The sequence below is a fragment of the Stegodyphus dumicola genome, chromosome 6, assembly GCF_044657685.1.
Source record: "Stegodyphus dumicola isolate Sdum_Otavi_A_Nest chromosome 6, ASM4465768v1".
Classification (NCBI taxonomy): Eukaryota; Metazoa; Arthropoda; class Arachnida; order Araneae; family Eresidae; genus Stegodyphus; species Stegodyphus dumicola.
The window spans coordinates 223,401,527-223,422,086 of record NC_140773.1 but is presented as its reverse complement, the minus strand read 5'-3'; the positions used below and the strand labels follow the sequence as shown (position 1 = coordinate 223,422,086).

Genomic DNA, 20,560 nt, shown 5'->3' with positions numbered 1-20,560 from the left:
ATCAAATGTTTTGGAGATTTAGATGATAATGATTTGGATTTTGCAACAGCTATTCTACACTAATATATAGTTATGAACCACAGAGATAATTTATAAATTTATTTTCATTAATTTTTCTTCCAAATCCAGTAAACTAACGTACATATAAATTAACACACCAAACGGATGTTAGAAACGCGTAATTTTCATTGTGAGCCGTGTCTTTCTTCTCTTGTTTGGCTCCTTTTCGTAAGGACTTCAATACGAAATTGTGTTGGAAATACATTAATATCTAATCACAAATTTATCATTTTTTCGAAAGTTGAAATATATTTGTAAAGCAAAAACTCATACCAGCATATTTGATTTGTTATGAATTAGCAGATATCCGAATTTATAAAATATTTTGTTCAGTTTGTATTTACAGTAACAATAAAAAGGGAGATAAATTTTTCAAAGTACAGTTTCTGAATTTTTTTTTAAATACCAAGCTTTCTAATCTTTGTCTTGCCAGCGCAAATGCTGCTTAATCAAAAAAGAATAATAAAGAAATAAACAAATTGAAAAAAAAGGTATCTTTTAAACCATAACTTCACATGTGCTACGTCAAACACGTATCTTATAAATCCAGAATCGTAATATGATCTAGCCAAACATCACATTTTTTTCACCCTTTCACGAATCTAAACACAAGCATCTATGCCAAAAATTAAATGAAAGAAAATCTTAGTCGACAAGATGCGGGGGAGGAACCAGATATTTCTTACCCCTTCATCGCTGAGTCACAATCGTGCTCTGATTATCCTGTCTCGAATGAAGTTAGCTGTTCGACCCCACTCCTCATTAACGACTGCGAATTCGTTCCTTCAGCAAGTCCGGTTTTCTATTCATATTTCCAGCATTTTGAAATTTAACTATTATAGAACCTTGTGCTTTCTTCTCTTGTTTGGCTCCTCTTCGTAAGGACTTCAATACGAAATTGTGTTTTGAGTGTTTCTCGATATTCCTTATAATACACAGTTTCAAGAACAAGAACTTTGCTTAGCGGATTTAACAGCTCTGCTCTTCGATAGAAACAGTTTTATCAACAAGCTGCTAATCAATCTTATGCTGAATTAAGTTTTATTATCTTCAACGGAATTCATATTGCTTAAGCATCTGGGTTAATTATTTTATTAGTGAAAATATTATTAAAAAATGGCTGCTGTGGGTATTAAAAATTCTGATAATTTTATTGTGGAAAATGACAAATTAAATCCGATGGATTTTGCCTATCGTCTACAGGAATTACAAGAAAGATTGTCCCGAGAAGAAGATGCCCATTCCAATCTCAACCAAAATAAAAAGAAGCTGGAAAGTGAAATGTCCAACCTGAAGAAAGAAATTGAAGATCTCCAATTAGTCATCCAAAAGGTAAGTAAGAGCATTTGATTATTTTTAACTCTAAATCGAAGGTTTGCTTTATAGTTAATAAAATTCAATAAAATTTTATCAATTAAAAACCTTTTGTAATAGAATATAAAGTTGAATTTGAATTTAATATTTATGATAGATTATATTGTACTTTTATTTCACTATATACATTAAAGATGGAACAAATTTAATGCTTAATGCATGAAATATTAAGACTAGTATGAGATCTTAAAATTTTAAATGAATTTTGTTCTCGATAAACAACAAAGATTGCACGTTTGTCTTTTTCTTTTATTACCGCATGCTTAACTTAATGTTATCTAAAAGAAACTTCAAACAATTAATTAATATCACTATGCATTATTTGGCATTTAAATTACGTTTTGCAAATAACTTATTAGAGATTCTTCACCCAAAGTAGAAACTGAATTTTTGCATAAATGAATAAATATTCATAGAATACTATCATAATGCGAACCGCGACATATCGGGAGTTAATAAATTATGCACCATCTTCCTTATTATATAATATCTTAATAATATTTTTGGAATTTCCGGATTCAGTTTCTTCACAGCTTATTTTAAAATGATCTGCCTTGTTCTATTAAATGATTAAACTCCTACCTTTAAAGCAATTTTGTATTAGCGTACTTAAGATTTAATAAAATCTTAAGTACGAAAATTAAGTTAATTAGTGTTTTCTGTTTTTATTTAAAATGCGCTGTTGACTTGCAAACTTTATTCAGTAGCATTCATTTAATAACGTATAATTTTAAGGATATATATTCACTTTTAATAAATGATAGTTTAAGGAACATTAAAAAAATTTAATTCTGTTAAAATAATAATCGAAGACCGAAGGAAAACGGAAAAACGATTATTAAAATCTAAAATTTAATAACTCAACTTTTAACCATAGATAAATATTTTATTCATTTTACATAAGTTTGATAATAAATTCTTTTTAATTTCAGGCTGAGCAAGACAAATCTTCTAAGGATCACCAGATTCGAAACTTGAATGACGAAATTGCTCATCAGGATGAGCTCATTAATAAACTCAACCGAGAGAAGAAACAATTGCAAGAAATGGGACAGGTAATCCATAAGTATTTATTTAAACCTTAATAAATCGTGTTTTAAAATAGTTTTGTTATAAAATTAAACTTGATTAAACTGAATTTAATAAGCCCCCTTAATGTAAATCTAATGAAATAATTTTTAATAAAGGTAAGAACAAAAAGTTATAAATAAGCCATCAGCTTTAAATTCTATGCTCAAAATACTTTCTCCAAATTGTTGAAGCAGACTTAATTAGCTTAAAGATTAAGATATTTCTATCAGAAAGATTTCAAAATTGTAATTTGTCTTTTTTCTAAAATCTGGAGCAGACTTTTGTATTAGTTTTATCATTTTATCTAAAATTCACCAGAAAATTAGTAAGCATTTTTACTTAAGATACGTTTTTCGTAATTTCGACTTAGGGAAACTAAACATAATTATGCTCTTCCATGACTGCGCCATAAGTAACTATTTCATAACTTTCAGAAAACCGGCGAGGACCTTCAAGCCACTGAAGACAAACTGAACCACATGAACAAAGTAAAAGCCAAGTTGGAACAGACTTTGGATGAGGTATATTCACGTGTTTAATTTGTTTGAAAGTTATGCATTAATATCAATTGAATGTCGTTATTACTTAAAGCGAGATTATTTAGATTCTGCATATTTTGAATTAAATTCAATTCAAATTCGAATTTTGAATAAAATTTGTAGCTTGAAGATTCCTTAGAACGAGAAAAGAAGCTTCGGGCTGATGTTGAAAAGAATAAGAGAAAAGTTGAAGGAGATCTTAAACTTGCTCAGGAAGCTGTTGCTGATCTCGAGAAGAACAAAAAAGAACTTGAGCAGAGCTTACAAAGGTAATTTTATCAGTAGCTTAATGTAATTTATTGTAAAATTCACGTAAATATCTCTAAAGTTAACAATAATAATTGAGTAGTTTTCACTTAAGAAATTCTTAACACTAAAGAAGCTTTTATTCCTGCTTCAAATATATTTTGAATTTTTTTTTTTTTTTTTTGGAAATTAAGTACTCTGGAATTCATTAACATATAATGAAGCGCCACATAACGGTTTGTATAAAAATGCATAGTAATTTTATGCCGTTGTTCATACAGGTAGTTATATTATATTAGCTTCTTGTATTATTTCTAATATCAGCAGCATTATCATTAATTAAACTTAAAATATTAAGAAATGGTAATTGTAGTATATTTCAAATGGCTTGAAATAATAAAAGTCATCCATTACCCAAACATTTAAAAATTGTTTATGTATAACTAAACCAGTAATTTAGTAACTTTCTAACCTACAGGAAAATTAATAGTGAAAGAAACTGCACTTCAAAATTTGTCGTTGCAGTTTCTCATAGTTGTATTTTAATGCCATTTACCTTGTTCTGTGTTTTCCGATCACAATGTAAGTTCAACTATTGCATTTGGAGATATTTTTATATTAACAAACCTAAACTAGAAAGAATTAGTAATCAGGTAAATGATTATAGTTTTATATCTCACCAAAAATGGTTTATTACTTTAGAAATACACGCAAGTTTAGCGAAAGGTAACAAAATTTTATTTCAAAGAGGCATTATGTTAATAATAAGAAATTGTAGAATTTTCAAGATAGTTTAAAAATTTATAAAATAATCGCTTCATTCTAAACATAAATATTTTGTGATTACTGTATAAATCTAATTTTTCAGATATTTATTAATTGAAAAAAATATAATTTTCAAATCAAATAATGAGACTCTCACTAATACTTAATTTAATGGCAATAAATATGTATTTCTTACAATTTTGTTAAATTATAATCTACATTTTATTTAAAACAGAAAATTATTTCAACTGAATTTATTTTAAAACTGAAAAATGTAGAGTCATGAACATGAATAACTTTTACTGCTTGAATTGAGGATTTTTAAATGCATCTTGTTAATTGTTAATTAAAGTATTTTCAGTTCTCAACGATTATAAGAACTAAAATGGTTATGTTCGATTATTCTTTACAGGAAAGAAAAGGAGATGGCTAGCTTAGCAGCCAAACTTGAAGATGAGCAAAGCCTTGTTGCCAAACTTCAGAAGCAAATCAAAGAACTCCAGGTAAGAATTAGAAATTACTTTTACCAAATTATAAATAACTCTTCTGCTTAAAATTAATCTCAGGGTGCATAATTATATCTAAACGTTCTGTTTTATACTTTAGATGATTAAAATGTTCTTCTCATAAAAATAATAACTGCTGTAAAGTTTGTGGTGTATACCTTTCGTTTCCAAATATCAAAAAACGTCGTGTGATGATATGTGAGCAACTTCTAGCGCTTACTCAAATTTGGAATTATTTTAACTCTTGTCATGGAAGATATTAATTCATCTAGCTGGAGAGAAATCTCATTTGATTTCTCCAGCGAAATTACGCTGTTTAAATTCTGTTCTTTCCACAACAATTAAAAAGCTTACAGAAATTTAAGAAATGAAATAAAGCATGAAAAACTCAGTATCTTTAATTTACTTCTGAGATATTTTGTTCAATCAATATCGGGGTGCATTTGAGGACTGCATTGATTTAATTGCAATATAATCATAAAACAGTAAATAAGTATGGAGATTTTACACCAATTTAATTATTTCAAGCTGCAGGTGTTTCAAATATATGCAATATAAGAACGACCCATTGAAAAATTAAATGATGAAAAATGATTAACATTGTATTGCTCAAAACTATTTTTACTTCCGTTGAACTTTAATTTATCTAAAAATGGAGAAGGTAAGAAATAAAATGCAGATCTTCACGCAGAAAGGAAATGCTAGAAAACAATATTCTTCCTTTTCTTTGGTAAATACAGGATTTCAGATCCTTGTTTACTACAAGTACAGGTTGACCCTCAAACATTCGTAGCAAGGAATTTCTGTCTGCTGAGAAGTTTAATATACTTTTCCGCTTCTTTCCCAAAAAGGCTTCCGAAACTGTAATATTTCCACGTCTGTCAGGAGTTCTCTGACTCACCATCAACGATGTTGTCATCTGAGTTCATTTTTAGCACGCGGATGGGGAAGCCTTGAGGAGTAAAGTTACACTTCTCGCTTTGGATCTGTCTTCTCTTCCACTTACTGGATGACAAAGCAGCTACGTGTCTTCTTCGCATATGAGAGTCTCCAATGAAAAGCTTTGAACTCATTCTCAATCTTGTCTTTTCTGTAGCATTTTCAAGCTTCATTGATTCTACCGGAATTCTCCCTTTTCTTAAACAGCATCGTTAACGAGTTTAGCAAGAACAGTGCAAATTATACACAAATTCAATACTTAGGATTATTAATATTAGTGTTTCAATGGATTCGACAGCAAAGCCCGATCTCGATTCAACGATTCAATCTACGATAACGGAACAAAATAATGTCATCAACGGGATATCCAATGGATACCAGCTTCAAGATCATCCTGAAATTTCTGATGGTGCGGCGAAAGAACCAGTGACTGTAGAAAAAATCGAAACGTGTCCTCGCCCTTTTGATAGTGGAAATGTTCTGAAAAAAGATGTTTTCTATCCTTACCAAAAACATCAGTACATTTCTCCGAGTTACAATTTGAGTTCGGATAGTAAAAGAATGATTCGAAGATTGCAAGAACCCGTTTTTGCAGCTTCGCCTGGAACTGTGCATTTAATTTATGAAGTAGGATGTTTAGGAAAAGAATTTTCTATAAAATCACCGCACTGCTTGCCGTTTATGCAGCTCCTATACAGGCCATATTTCTTTTTCTTGGCTATCTTTGCTTAACTCTTTTCTTCTGCTCTTTCAAGATAATCGACGCTGCATCTATGCTTAAGTAAGAGAGTAAATATGCTTTGATATCCTAGCAAATGATTTTATATTCTATAAGTCATTTTACAATAAAGATTCTGTAGCTTTTATATTGATATATATTAAACATTTCATGCGTTTACTAATATGAGTTCTAGGCACTTTAATTTGATATTAAGAATTTACTTACTTTCTGATATTTTAGGCGATTATAATGGCTAGATATAATGGCTTATGCTGTGCATATTTTTTCACTTGTGTGTTTTCAATTTAAGTCACTTCTACATTTTTATTATTCCCTTTATGTCATATTTTTAAACATTTTCTTATTTCAGGCCAGAATTGAGGAATTGGAGGAAGAATTAGAGGCTGAAAGGCAAGCAAGAGCAAAGGTATGTATCACGTACTTAACCACCTAAGGTTAATTATCCTTATTCTGTATACCTTAAGTGAAATACTTGTTTATTTTGCAACCGATACACATTCTACAAGCTAATCTTTTAGATTATGTTTTATAAAATAATTTTTTTAAATAACTGCCATGCTTATTATTTACATTGACTATAATAATTAATTTTAATGGTTGGCATTTCTTTTTTTTTATTTATTTCGTAGGCCGAAAAACAACGTGCTGACCTAGCCCGTGAAATTGAAGAACTGAGTGAAAGGTTGGAAGAAGCTGGCGGTGCCACATCTGCTCAGGTATTAAATTTTCATAAATATTTAGGATCAAGTCATTTTAGAAGAATCTTTTTACAATCAAATATTCCAGTAAATATTCCGAAAATGTTTAAATAATCATTTCCATACATACAGGTTGAACTCAACAAGAGGCGAGAGGCTGAGATGGCTAAACTCAGGAGAGATCTGGAAGAAGCCAATATTCAACATGAACAGATTTTGACCAACCTCAGGAAGAAACACAACGACGTTGTTGCAGAGCTCAGTGAACAAATCGATCAACTGAACAAGCACAAAGCCAGGTAAATCCTTACATTCACTCTAAAGGAAATATATTTTATGTCATATATTTTCATAACAATTAAAATAAATATTGCAGCGAAAGTAAATAAAAACACTTTCTAGCACTACAAGCTAATTAATGATCGTATTCAGAAAAATGTAGCATGTTCCAAAATTTGTTAAAACATTATTTTTATTTTTCCATGTGAAGCAAAACAAGCAAAAAATTTTAAAGCCATTACCATAAATATGATTTCAGCTCTTAAATCATGTCGAAAATCATCATATTTTTCACTGAAGAATAATGTACAAAATAGTACTAAACTTTAAAACGACCTTATTCTCATTTTTACACTTCTGATTTTATGCTTGACTAGATTTGTATTTTATTTTATATTTCACTTTCTTGGTTTATAATTTTAAAACTATTTTATATTAAAAATGATTTATTTGAAAATTCTGTCATTTATTTATTGTTTAAAAAATTGGTTTTATTTGAGATTTAAAATTTTTCTTTTTAAAATTTTTTAATTTTAGCAATTCGTTATTTTTACGCGATTACAGATTTATCATTTTTTGTATGCATTGATAATTTCTAATATATCATGAATGTCTAAATTTATAGCAGAAGTATCATAAGCAAATTTACCTTTAATACGAAATGATATATTTGCATATTTAGTTTCTTCAATTAATACGCAATTAGCGCATTTTTTGTAATTTAGTAAATACATTTAAATTTTGAAATAGCTTATCAAAAATATTATTTTATATTATACCGGGAATTGCTTCATCCATGTAGGTTAGAAAAAGAGAAGGCACAAATGAAGGGTGAGCTTGATGATGTACGATCAAGCGTAGATCATGTGAACAAAGAAAAGGTAGATAAGCATGAAACGAGTGTGCATAATGTGCGTGTGCTTGCAATTAAGTGATTTGTAAAAACCAAAGTAACAAAATTAGAAAACAGATGAAGTGAAATACTCGATATTTCCGGAAACATGTCGAAATTAGAATAATACTATTTTTAGTTCTTTAATGTGAGTGAAATTAATCAATTTATTAACCTCATAGTTTATAAGTAATACCTTGCATGCATTATCCTTTTTCTCCTTCCTATATTAGTTTGCACGTTGAAGGTGATTAACGATCCACCCCTTTTTACCATTATATTATGTGCGATACAGAACTGAAAAAGACAATGCTTCATTTTGCCAAGAACTGCATGAACTACAGATTGTCTTGGATTACATGAATAGGAAAAAGGTAACATACATATTAAATGATTTTTTTTCTAAAGTACTAAACATGTTTTTGCTTGCCATGCTTTTGTTGATTTTTCCCTCTAAACAAAAAAGAATTATTTGTAATTATAATATTTGATTCATCGATAAGTACTTTGTCCATAAACTTACCAGCTTATATTTCTGTAAATCTAAGAACGTAAATCCCATTTTTTGAACAACCTTAACTATGTGTTGTTCACTATAGTAAATATTTAAAATATAAAGTACTTTCAAAACCATTTAATGGAAGTTTTCCAAATATGTGTAACTTTGGATTCCTCTCTAAAAGGCTAATGCAGAGAAGCAAGCTAAGCAGCTGGAAATGCAACTAGGTGAACTGCAAGGCAAAATGGATGAAGCACACAGATCTCTAGGGGACTTGGACGCTGCTAAGAAGAGGTTAACAGTAGAAAACAGTGAACTCCAGAGGCAACTGGAAGAAGCGGAATCTCAAGTTAGCCAACTTAGCAAGCTTAAAACTTCCCTGCAGACACAGCTTGACGATGTCAAACGAATGGCTGATGAAGAAAGCAGGGTATGTTCGACACTTATTTCCCTAAAAACGTACTTCATAAAATACAGTAAATGCAGTAATTCTTTTTTAATGAAATATACAATTACCTTAAAATGAAATGCACTTTTGAGTATATAAGAACATAATGAATGAATAGACAGATATAAAGGCATTTGAAATAAAGAAGGCATTAAATTTTAGAATTAAGTAAGAACACTTTTTAGAATTTTAATTACTTCATTTAAAACCTGAAATTGAAGTGAAGTGACACACTTTTCTGTAAAACAAATATTACATTCAGTATCTTTTCCATAAGACTCATTTTGATGTATATCATTAATGAATTTCTCAAAAAGAAACATCAATAAGGCAGACTTAGTTCATATTTATATAAGAACATAATGAATGAATAGACAGATATAAAGGCATTTGAAATAAAGAAGGCATTAAATTTTAGAATTAAGTAAGAACATTTTTTAGAATTTTAATTACTTCATTTAAAACCTGAAATTGAAGTGAAGTGACACACTTTTCTGTAAAACAAATATTACATTCAGTATCTTTTCCATAAGACTCATTTTGATGTATATCATTAATGAATTTCTCAAAAAGAAACATCAATAAGGCAGACTTAGTTCATATTTAAAAAATGGCAATTATTCTTTTCTACTGGAAGTAAATATTTCAAATTTGACTGCAAATAATAATAAAAAATATGTACTGAAGAAATTTCGAGTCCTTTCTGTTATGAATATACTTTGTCCTTTTTTTATGTCAATATACATAAAATGCAGATATTCTTATTAAAAGGTAAACTTTTAAAAACTTTTTAGGAACGTGCCACTGCTATGGGCAAATTCCGCAGCGTAGAGCACGACTTGGACAGTTTCAGGGAACAATTAGAAGAAGAACAAGAAGCTAAAGCTGATTTGCAAAGGCAGCTGAGCAAAGCTAATGCTGAGGTACAACTCTGGAGGTCAAAATACGAAAGCGAAGGATTGGCCCGTTTGGAAGAACTAGAGGAATCAAAGTATGTCATTGCAATAAAATCTGGTCTTTAAAATTCGTAACTATATTTAAATGCTTTGAAGCTGACTTTTCTTTCTTCCAATTTCTGAATATTTAAAACTTCTAGTCGGTTTATTTCCGTTAACGCAAAGCATTCGAAAGCTATCTATACAGATGCCTTCGTGGATAATTTTCTGAGGAAAACTGACTCGTATCTACGTTACATATGATATAAATTATGAAATGCCCATGCAGGCAGTCTTTTACCTAGAGTCGGACCCAGGCTGAACTACAAGTATTCGGCGATTTTGTCGCTGGGTCTCTGGCTGGTTCAAAATACTTCATTGTTCCTTAACAAAAAGTAGTTTATCAAATTAATTTAAGAAAGAGCTTGAAGATTTATACCGTGCGCGTGTTGCGACATAAAATATATAATTGGGGGCTTTAAATTCAATAAACAAAGGACTTTCGGATTAAATAAAAGTTTATAAAAGCGAATGTAATTTTTTTACCAATAGCGCAATAAAAATTCTTACATTCTTCTTGCAGGAGGAAGCTTGATGCTAAGTTGCAGGAAGCTATGGAGACTATTGACCAACTGAATGCTAAATGCAGCGGTCTCGAAAAGACCAAGTCTCGTTTACAAGGTGAACTCGAGGACATGACGATTGAAGTTGAAAAGGTAAGGTTTTTGGATTTTTTTTGGGCCAAAATTATTAGCAATGTATAATATGATGTTAAATATTAATTATTCCGAATCATTGATTTTAATTTACTTCTTATTTTTAGGCTAATGCCATGGCAGCTGCTATGGAGAAGAAGCAAAAATCCTTCGATAGAATCATTGCTGAATGGAAACAGAAAGTTGATGATCTGGCAGCTGAACTTGATGCTTCTCAGAAAGAATGCAGGAACTATTCCACTGAAGTATTCAAACTTAGGTCTCAATATGAAGAAAGCCAAGAACACTATGAAGCTGTTAAGAGGGAAAATAAGAACCTTCAAGATGAAATCAAAGACCTCGTTGATCAACTTGGTGAAGGAGGAAGGAGCGTACACGAGTTGGAAAAAGCACGGAAGAGATTAGAAATGGAAAAGGAAGAGTTACAAGCTGCCCTTGAAGAAGCTGAAGCTGCTCTTGAGCAAGAAGAGAATAAGGTTCTGAGAGCACAGCTGGAACTTTCCCAAGTGAGACAGGAAATTGACAGGCGATTACAAGAAAAAGAAGAAGAATTTGAAAACACAAGGTAAGATAAATGTAACCATTACTAATGTTACAATTCTACATGTTTTGTTTGTATGTTAAATGTAAACGTTATCCTCAAAATAGTGTTAAAAATGCAAGCATGGAGTTGGGGAAGAAGCATTTTTTTTTTTCAAATTTTAAAATCGTTATTTTTTACTTCACAGGAAGAATCATCAACGCGCCATCGATTCCATGCAAGCTAGTCTCGAAGCTGAAGCTAAAGGCAAGGCTGAAGCTCTGAGGATGAAGAAAAAGCTTGAGAGCGACATCAACGAATTAGAGATCGCTTTAGACCATGCCAATAAGGCTAATGCAGAAGCACAGAAGAATCTCAAGAAGTACCAAATTCAACTGAAAGAAGTGCAACAAGCTTTGGAAGAAGAACAAAGAGCGCGAGATGAAGTTCGTGAACAGTATGCCATGTCTGAGAGAAGGTGTAATGCCATGCACGGAGAATTGGAAGAAAGCAGGCAGCTTTTGGAACAAGTAAGAAGCATACATCCAAACTTACCCAGTTTTTTTTTCTTTTTTTTTTTTTACTCTTTTCCCCTTTTTTAGAAATTTAAACCCAATAACCGTTTTTATATATCAAATTAAATTTACTTGAAACAAAAATCATGTTATTGATTTCAGGCTGATCGCGCTCGCCGAGCAGCTGACAGTGAGCTGGCTGAACTCCACGAGAATGTGAACGAATTATCTGCACAAAACTCTTCTCTTTCCATGGCAAAGAGAAAGCTTGAAGGTGAGATGCAAGCTCTGCATGCCGATCTCGATGAAATGTTGAACGAAGCCAAATCTTCTGAAGAGAAAGCCAAGAAGGCCATGGTAGATGCAGCTCGTCTTGCTGATGAACTAAGAGCTGAACAGGAACACGCTCAACAACAAGAGAAAATGCGCAAGGCTATGGAGGCTCAGATAAAGGAATTACAGGTCAGGCTTGATGAAGCAGAAGCTGCAGCACTAAAGGGTGGCAAGAAGATTATCCAGAAACTCGAACAGAAGGTAAATTACTGTATTTATTTTTTCTTTGTTTAATGTTCTAAAAATCAAATGTTAAAGGAGAAACAGAATAGAGAAAAAATTAAAACACATCGTAAATAAACTTTTATATTTGTGCAGTTGAATAGGTTTATGCTTAGGTAGTCCTATATGAGTACTATATTAAGCACTTTAATTAATTTTGTAGTAAGGTTCCGAGAATATGTGCCAAATTTTCTGTTCATAGTTTTGGCTTTTTATCACTTAAATACTTAAAATTTAATAATTGTACACATTAATAATAAATCCTTTGCTTTTATAAATAACATCATAGTTACTTATAAAATGCGATGGATGAGAGAGTTAGAAAAAGATTGCTGTTAATAATTTTTTCCTTAGAATGCTACAAATAGCACAGAGTTTTTCTGCTGAAATATTATTAAATTTCGAAAATTTAAGCAACAAAAGGAAAAGAATTAAAAATTTTAATTTGTCATTTTTGAGTTACGTTCGTAGAGACAGAAACAAAAGCATTGATTTAATAAAATTTACCAACTTCATCACCAGTAGATTAAAATAAAGTGTCTTATTCAATAAATTCTCAGCAAACTGATTATATTAAAACATGAACTTTTGTCAGTAATTTTGCCATTTTAAAAGGCAGAATTTTGTCGAGATTTAATTAAATCAATCTTTTGATATCTATTAAAAATTTCTTAGCTATGACAGTGCTGGAGCAGTTATAAATTATAACCTTATTCTAATAAATTACAAAATGTCAGCGTTATTTTTAGCTGTACGTTATTTTAACCAAAAATGTAAAAAAATCAGCATGGGCATACTCAGATAATACTTTTATTTTCATAATCTCTTATTATTTTGTGGTTAGGTACGGGAACTGGAAACCGAATTAGACAATGAACAACGCCGTCATTCTGAAGCAGCCAAGAATGTCAGAAAGTCTGAGCGCCGCGTGAAGGAACTGCAATTCCAAGCCGATGAGGACCGCAAGAACCATGAACGCATGCAAGACCTCGTCGACAAACTCCAGCAGAAGATCAAGACTTACAAGAGACAGATAGAAGAAGCCGTAAGTTACCTTTCTAAAGACTTTTTAAAGATACCACTTAATAATCTTTGGACCTCATTTACTATATACTCTGTAATTTTGAATCGTACGTATGTGAAAGGATTTTGTTTTTTATAAATGGTACAGAAAAAATACGGTATGATCGTCTAGATATAACAGAAAAGGAAAGCAGAAAAAGAGATAACAGAAATACTATTGCAACTACACTAAAAAGAGAACACTTAGAAGATTAAGTACTTAAAATGTTTTAATTTTTGCTCTTAAAATTATAAAGGCACTATATATTTTAGCAAACTAAAATTTTATATTCTAACAACATGAAATATTACACTTTTGTACCATAATGGCAGGAAATATTACAGCAGGCTATAATTTTATGTCTTAATGAAAAGGAAGCTATACTATCGTAAACTATCGTGAACTATACTATCGTAAAGAAATTCTATTACAACTATCCTAAAAGTAGAACACTGAGAAGATTAAGTACTTAAAATGTTTTAATTTTTTCTCATTATTAACAAGGCATTATATACTTTGACAAACTGTAATTTTATATCTTAGCGACATGAAATATTAGAACGGTTTTGTGTCTTAACGCCAGAAAATATCCTAGCAGAATAGAATTTTATGTCTTAATGAATAGTCATAAAAATATAAGGAATGACTGATCAATACTGTTGAATAGTATTGTAGTCTTACATAGAGCATGATTGGAGATTACTGATGAGATGTAAACTAACTGAAGCCTTAACGCTCATAAAGTGAAGGATGAGGGACCTGAGTATCTTAAAACTCGAAGCTATCTTAAACATTTAAAAAGTGCTTAATAAGTAACTGGAGATAGTTTCGCTAAAGGAAACTTAGCAGTCCTGGCTCTAGTTAGATTAACGGATTATTTTGTATAAGTATTAAATTTATAGGCGGCTCTGCCTGCAGCTAACTATACTATCGTATTTTTAAAGAAGTTATCATTACTTTACAACTTTTATTTTAGATTAGTAAATCCTTCGTTATGAAATTGATTATTCGGCACATATGAAACTTTAAAATTATTGAGTGTAAAGTGAAAAAATCTTAATAATGTTAAGAAAGTGCTATCACTGATGAAATATCTTTTTGCAGGAAGAAATCGCTGCTTTGAACTTGGCCAAATTCCGAAAGGTCCAACAAGAATTGGAAGATGCCGAGGAGCGAGCAGACATGGCTGAGAACGCCGTTGCAAAACTTCGTGCCAAAAACCGCAGTTCTGCTTCTGCCGGCCGAGCTATGAGCCCGCCAATGGTGAGTATTAGATCATACTAGCAGTTACCTTTTCCCTTCCAGATACCCTATAAGCCCATCCTTCCAGTAGGGAATTAAGAATACAAAAATGCTAGAAACTCGCGGGAGAAAAATTCACTTGCATATTAGTTAAAATATATTAATTAGAGTACTGATTTACTATATAATACATTTCATGGCATTTAAAGCAAAATATTCATTTATTACTATTACATATGAAGAAACATTTGTTGCGTTTAGGTTAGAATTGATAACTGGAACTAATTTATTAAAACAAATACATATGTGCAAAAAATATGTATTATTGGAGCAATAGTTGTATTTTAACTTATCAATAATAGCATTTGAGGCATTTCTTCAATTACAAATTGTTCGCTGTTGATAATACCTTTAAGTAGCAGATGATGCCTTTAGAAATATATAAACAAATGACTAAAATTTCTTACAATAAACAGAAATGAATTTTTTCTCGGAAGCACATATACACTCTAAAGAATGAGTATATATGAATAGTCTATCAGATATGGTAGAATGCTAAAGAGCGCTATTGCTTTCGCAAGAAAAGCTTTAAAAATTAATTATTATAAAGCACGCTTAATAGGAAAGCTATTTTAAATTTTATTTTATACTTATGCATAAATATTTAAATTTTTAGCTGCTAAAAGTAAATACAAAATGAAGTTAAATTGTAGTGTAGCTCTGTTTACTTTTCATTTTTGCTTTCCCTCTGGCACTAACCATATTCAGCACGTAATACCTTAACCTTTTCTTCCTATTACGAATTTACTACAATGGCTTGTGCTTGCGGCTTTTATATCACGCTAAGCATTCGGATTCTTCATTATATAGCCCATGATGAAAGGTCGACCGAAATCCAAACTTGAAGCCGAAGAGTGAGATGGGAATCTTCCTGTAATTACCATTTAGGTGAGCAATTTCTTGCTTCGTGAAAATATTATAAACGTATTTATGCATTAGTAAATAAATCGATCGAAGTAAGGAACTTTTAATATGCACTTTTATTTATCTATTTATGTTATTTTATTCTATAATTTTAAGCGAGTTCAAATAAAATTTAGAGAGCGAAGTAAATTTATTTTATGCTTTTAATGTCCAAATTTTTTAGTAAGAGGTATAGATTTTTTATAAACAGTGCTTTGCTCTCTGAAAAATGACCGATTCTTTTTTAATTTTTTTCATTAGATTAACAAATATGTTTCATGTCTCTAACTTATTTTTTATTTCTCTGAAAGGGTCATGCACAGGCTATTCATCCTCTCATGCAAAAGCCATACTTCACTTCTGATAACCTTCAAGTGCCCGTGATGAACCTCCCCACCGCCTTTGCTGTTCCTTGCCAAACAACCGCAGACACCGACGTTACTGCTGAATAATAAGCCCGACCAAATACTTCGTTCATTTCGAGGAGCTGAGAGAGTGTAAATGGACATTAGTTAAAAATACCCTCGATTTCGACTACAAAATGATCAAAAACGTAAAATTCGATTAGCAGACTTTTTATACGATTCAAAATGCATTTCCCTCAAGTAAACTGAAGTATTTGCAAAGCTTTTCCTCAAATTTGTTCACTTATATGTTTCATGTTGTCAATTGTCATCTGTGAAAAAATGCAAAAATAATATTCTAGAGACTGTATTGTGGAAGAAAGGGTAAAGAATATGAGATCTGTATTTTAATTATGTCAACAGTACTATTACAATAAAACGATATGTACTCTTTGAAATGTGGATATTTTCTTTGCCATTGTCTTTCTTTTGCAGTAGTAAATGACTATGTAATTTTTTAATTTAAAGACAAAGAAATGTTTGACTTTTATTACAGCCAGAATGATCTACACTAAAAACTTAACCTCTTTACACTCTTCAGCATAAATTGATTTTAGAATATCTTATTTTCACTCTCTTTACCTTTAGTTATTTCAGCGTTAATCGGTGAATTTAGATTTCCCAAAAATAACACATATTATTTTATATTTATGCTATTGAAGATCTCCACAGCTTATTTTTTTATAAAGCTAATGCTACATCAACAGAAATTTTACAATTTCAAGATCCTGAGAGATACAGTTTATCTCTCTGGGAAGCCTCAGTTTTTGCATTAATTTCAGTTTCTTAATTACTTTCCTAATAATTTAACAGTCCGTATAACATTTCTTCGTACCCAGTAATTCAATGTAAAGTTGGTATTTTTTATAAAATTTCAATGTAAGTATATGCAAAAGTTATTCTCGGTATCTTCTTAGACTGTTGAAAGAAGAGTCAAGAACATATAAACTTTTATTCTGTTTATGAACTTTGATAAATATCTGTTCGCTTCATATCACCGACATAAAGCAAAAATACAGCAATGAGAAATATTTTTCTCTCAAGATCTAACCTTCTTATCTCTTAAGATAAATGGCACAGTAGTAAAAATTATGACATTGAGATCATAAACAGCTAAAAACATGCATCATTCATACTTTAAAAAAATTTAAACATCTGCCTTTTCAATATATACGTTAAAGTTCATTCTAATATTAAAAATGAAGTTGTAAAGACAACTAAATTGTAAACGATGAATAAAGGCAAATTTTGGCAAACAAGATGAACATTTCCTCCCTATAATTTTGCCATAAAGATTACTGTTTGGACAATAACAAATGAAACCATTCATTCTTGACTTACATTGGCACAAATCTAGATAAAACAAAGCAAAGAATAAATGGTATTCTGAAGAAAGTTTAAAATTATCATATGGGTAATAAAATAATTTCTTTTTGCTACATTTTACGATTCCATTCTTAATTTCAACCGAAACCACTCTATCCATGAAAACATTGCGTTTCGTCTTAATCAAACCGGATATATTTTGAAATTTCAACTAGCTACGTTTTAAAAGATTAAGACTGATTTTTCGTGATCCTGCGCGGTGTTTGACTAATTGATGAAGCACTGAACAGTATCATTCATTCTCTTGACATTAAGATATTATTTCTTGATTGAAATAAATTTCCTGCCTAAGGCCTTGATCCTAAAATTTAAAAATATGAGTGAGAACTGAATTAGCACAACATTTATAGTGGGAAAAAAATGTTCCATGACAACTGTGCTAAAATGCAATAAAAAATATATACACTTTTTAACCTAAAATTTTGTAGATAACAATAATAAATGATGTGCCCTAAAAATAAGTGAAAACGCTTAAATATAACGTTAAATCCACTAATGTGCCTACTCGTAGCTAAGTGGATAAGAGTTTTGAAGCCTGATAGTTCAACCTGTGTTCCAAGACTGACTAATAGTCATTTACAAGGTTTTGCTATTATGTGAGGTGAATGGTGGTTTGCTCTAGAAATAACCTACTCAAAGCTATGCAAGGGATAAGCAAAACAGGGAAGCCCTCACTTCTTTTCGCATGATCGAGTAAAAATACATTTCTCTAAAATATGGAAGGAGGATTAAAAATGATACTGAACTAAATTAATCGGTACGTGACTAATTAGGGACATTTTTATATTCATGACTTTTACATAATATGATTGTGGCCTCAGATTTCAATAAAGTTTTTAATGTTAACATCGTCTCTAAACTATTGTTTATTGACCGCTGTTTCACCTTACTATACCTTTATCATTCATGCAACTTGCTCAATACATATTTTTTTTAATTTATTTTATACGCGGCCTCATAAGTAGCTATTTCTCAGAGTGTTGTCAGAGGCAAAAGGTAAGTTTGCTAATTTGTCTCTTAAATTTAACTGTAACCGCTTAACAAACTGAGCAGTGTAAAAGCAATGAAAGTATTTCTTAATAATTTCAATATGTATTTTAATTTTAACTGTATAATACCCTAACATAATTTAAAATACATTTAATTTATAATAAATGTAGTAGGTAATTTATGAACATTTGAAATACTACTGAAATTAATAAAGATTTTTCAGTGCCATATATTACATACCGATACAAAAAATCAATTAGTTTCGACTACGCGAAAATCACATCTGTCCACACTGCCTCTGATAATATTATTCTGCATTTGAAAACAATTTACTTTTCTGTGTGACTCTTTTTATGCGTTTCACAGAGATTTCCTGATGCTAAATCTAAATATGACATTATTTTTCACGATCGCCACTAGTTTTACACGAATCAAAGAAATATATAAGATTAAAGAATTATTTAAAATTCAATACCTATTAATTTTTTATTTTAATTAAAAACGCTTCAAACATGACTTGTCTGAAACAATTTCCAGATACCAAGATAAAAGCTAAATGAGAGTAAAGGAAATGCAACTTGATATACAACAACCCAAAAGCAATATCATTCCTAATATTTATACTCTTTTCAGGTTTCTCCTTCCACCAAACTGTTTCTAATGTTTCGAAAAAAATTTAAGGCTCTTGCCTATGCTCTGTTTAAAATAATCTTGAAGTTCACAGATTATTGTCTAATGCATTGACATAAAAACAAAAAATATTTAATAACCTCTGTTTGCCATGCTATTAATATCACAACAAGAAAAATCCCATCAATGTTCTTTGGAGAGAAAATTTTGGAAAAATATAGCTTTCCAGAGCTACAGAAAAAGGTACATCAAAAAGCTACATCTACTGCAAAAAGCTACATTTCCAAAGTTACATCAAAAACCGCTACAGGAAAAAAGGGAAATTTTATTCGCACTAGAAAGGAAAACTATTGGAGAAGCAGGAATAGCCTAAGCTCAGTCACAGTCTTTGACATTCAAGACGATTTCATCCAAAATTATTAAAACTTCCTTTATTGTCGTATGGATATATTTTTATGCTTAAATAACTGATTGTAGTAATAGGTTTACTCGGACTAAAAGTAATCTAAATTACACAGAAAGTACTTAGTCCTTTAAAAGGAGGATTTCTCACTGGAACTAAGTAGTCGGCGTTCTTCTATATGCACAGCGGCGTAAGGTACTGCCTGAGGGCCTACCGTTTTAAGAGCCCATTATCTTTTGATTTTTGAATATTTGAAAAGTGATAATAAATTAACGAATTTCTGCTGAAACCCTCTTTGATATTTTACATGAACAGATTTAGTTTAAAATTTTGTAAATAAATTATGTACTAATTCTTTCCAATTATAGTCTTTTTTTAATAATATGAGAATTAGAAATAAAATTAAATGCCTCAGCAGCCTTTTTGTTTGTCGTTAATTTCAGTGCTAAGTAATGAATTCTTTTGTTTGTCTATTGGCTCGTCTGGCAGTATAGTAACATTGTTATAAAATGCGCATGCGCAGTCTAACAAAAACTAATCTATTTTGTTTGTAATAATCATTTTGTATTTGTTTTTACTATATTTTTTAAATTTGAGCATAAAAGGTATTAAACCAAAGCAACAAATTTCTTTCAAAAAACCAAAAACCTATCTTCGGTTAGATTGTGTATGCCCATTTCATGAAAGAGGCAACCAGAATAGTGCCCGCATCGTAGTATTCTGTGTTTTATACTTAGTTTCTGCAAACTCTTAAGAACTGCTTTATTAGTTGTTGGTTGGAAAATAATTTCTGAAAGAAAGAAATATTAAAATAATTACAACAACTGCTAAAATACTATATATATTTATTAGTTAAAAGAGGTACAAAAAATAAAATAGTGGGTGCCCAAAACGAAAAGAAAAGTAAGAACAGTCAGAAGATAGAAAAAGCTTTCAAGATTAGGCAACTTAACACTTAAAATACGGTACCCAGAAAAAGATTCTTCGGTGGATATCGTATCTGTCAGTAAGGTTGAACTGTAGAGACATTAGGTATTTTTGGAAGCAGGCAAGATGAAAAAAATGAGCAGTCGCCTTCGCCAGGAATCGAACCACGGACCTCGGGAATATCGACCCAGAGTGCAGAACCACTACACCACGAAGGTACACTAGCAAGGCGGGAGAAATACCTTATAGAAAA

At 30.7% G+C, this 20,560-nt stretch overlaps 1 protein-coding gene across 10 annotated transcripts in view; it reads left to right on the top strand.

Annotated features, from left to right (window-relative positions):
• Positions 1-16,369, top strand: part of LOC118181275 (myosin heavy chain, muscle-like) — a 51,510-nt gene extending 35,141 nt beyond the window's left edge. For 7 of the 10 annotated variants that reach the window (XM_035350369.2, XM_035350367.2, XM_035350373.2 and 4 more), the window contains exons 22-39: positions 1,264-1,392; positions 2,367-2,489; positions 2,940-3,026; positions 3,168-3,313; positions 4,468-4,558; positions 6,592-6,648; positions 6,872-6,958; positions 7,073-7,239; positions 8,022-8,100; positions 8,795-9,040; positions 9,853-10,049; positions 10,577-10,709; positions 10,817-11,274; positions 11,438-11,759; positions 11,907-12,278; positions 13,144-13,344; positions 14,467-14,625; positions 15,879-16,369. In XM_035350369.2, coding sequence (XP_035206260.1) covers positions 1,264-1,392; positions 2,367-2,489; positions 2,940-3,026; positions 3,168-3,313; positions 4,468-4,558; positions 6,592-6,648; positions 6,872-6,958; positions 7,073-7,239; positions 8,022-8,100; positions 8,795-9,040; positions 9,853-10,049; positions 10,577-10,709; positions 10,817-11,274; positions 11,438-11,759; positions 11,907-12,278; positions 13,144-13,344; positions 14,467-14,625; positions 15,879-16,019 — 3,195 coding nt within the window. In that variant the 3' untranslated portion in view covers positions 16,020-16,369. Of the gene's footprint in view, positions 1-1,263; positions 1,393-2,366; positions 2,490-2,939; positions 3,027-3,167; positions 3,314-4,467; positions 4,559-6,591; positions 6,649-6,871; positions 6,959-7,072; positions 7,240-8,021; positions 8,101-8,794; positions 9,041-9,852; positions 10,050-10,576; positions 10,710-10,816; positions 11,275-11,437; positions 11,760-11,906; positions 12,279-13,143; positions 13,345-14,466; positions 15,554-15,878 lie in introns of those variants that run through there. The other 3 variants (XM_035350374.2, XM_035350375.2, XM_085819591.1) reach the window with 2 other exon arrangements.
• Positions 16,370-20,560: the final 4,191 nt, after the last annotated feature.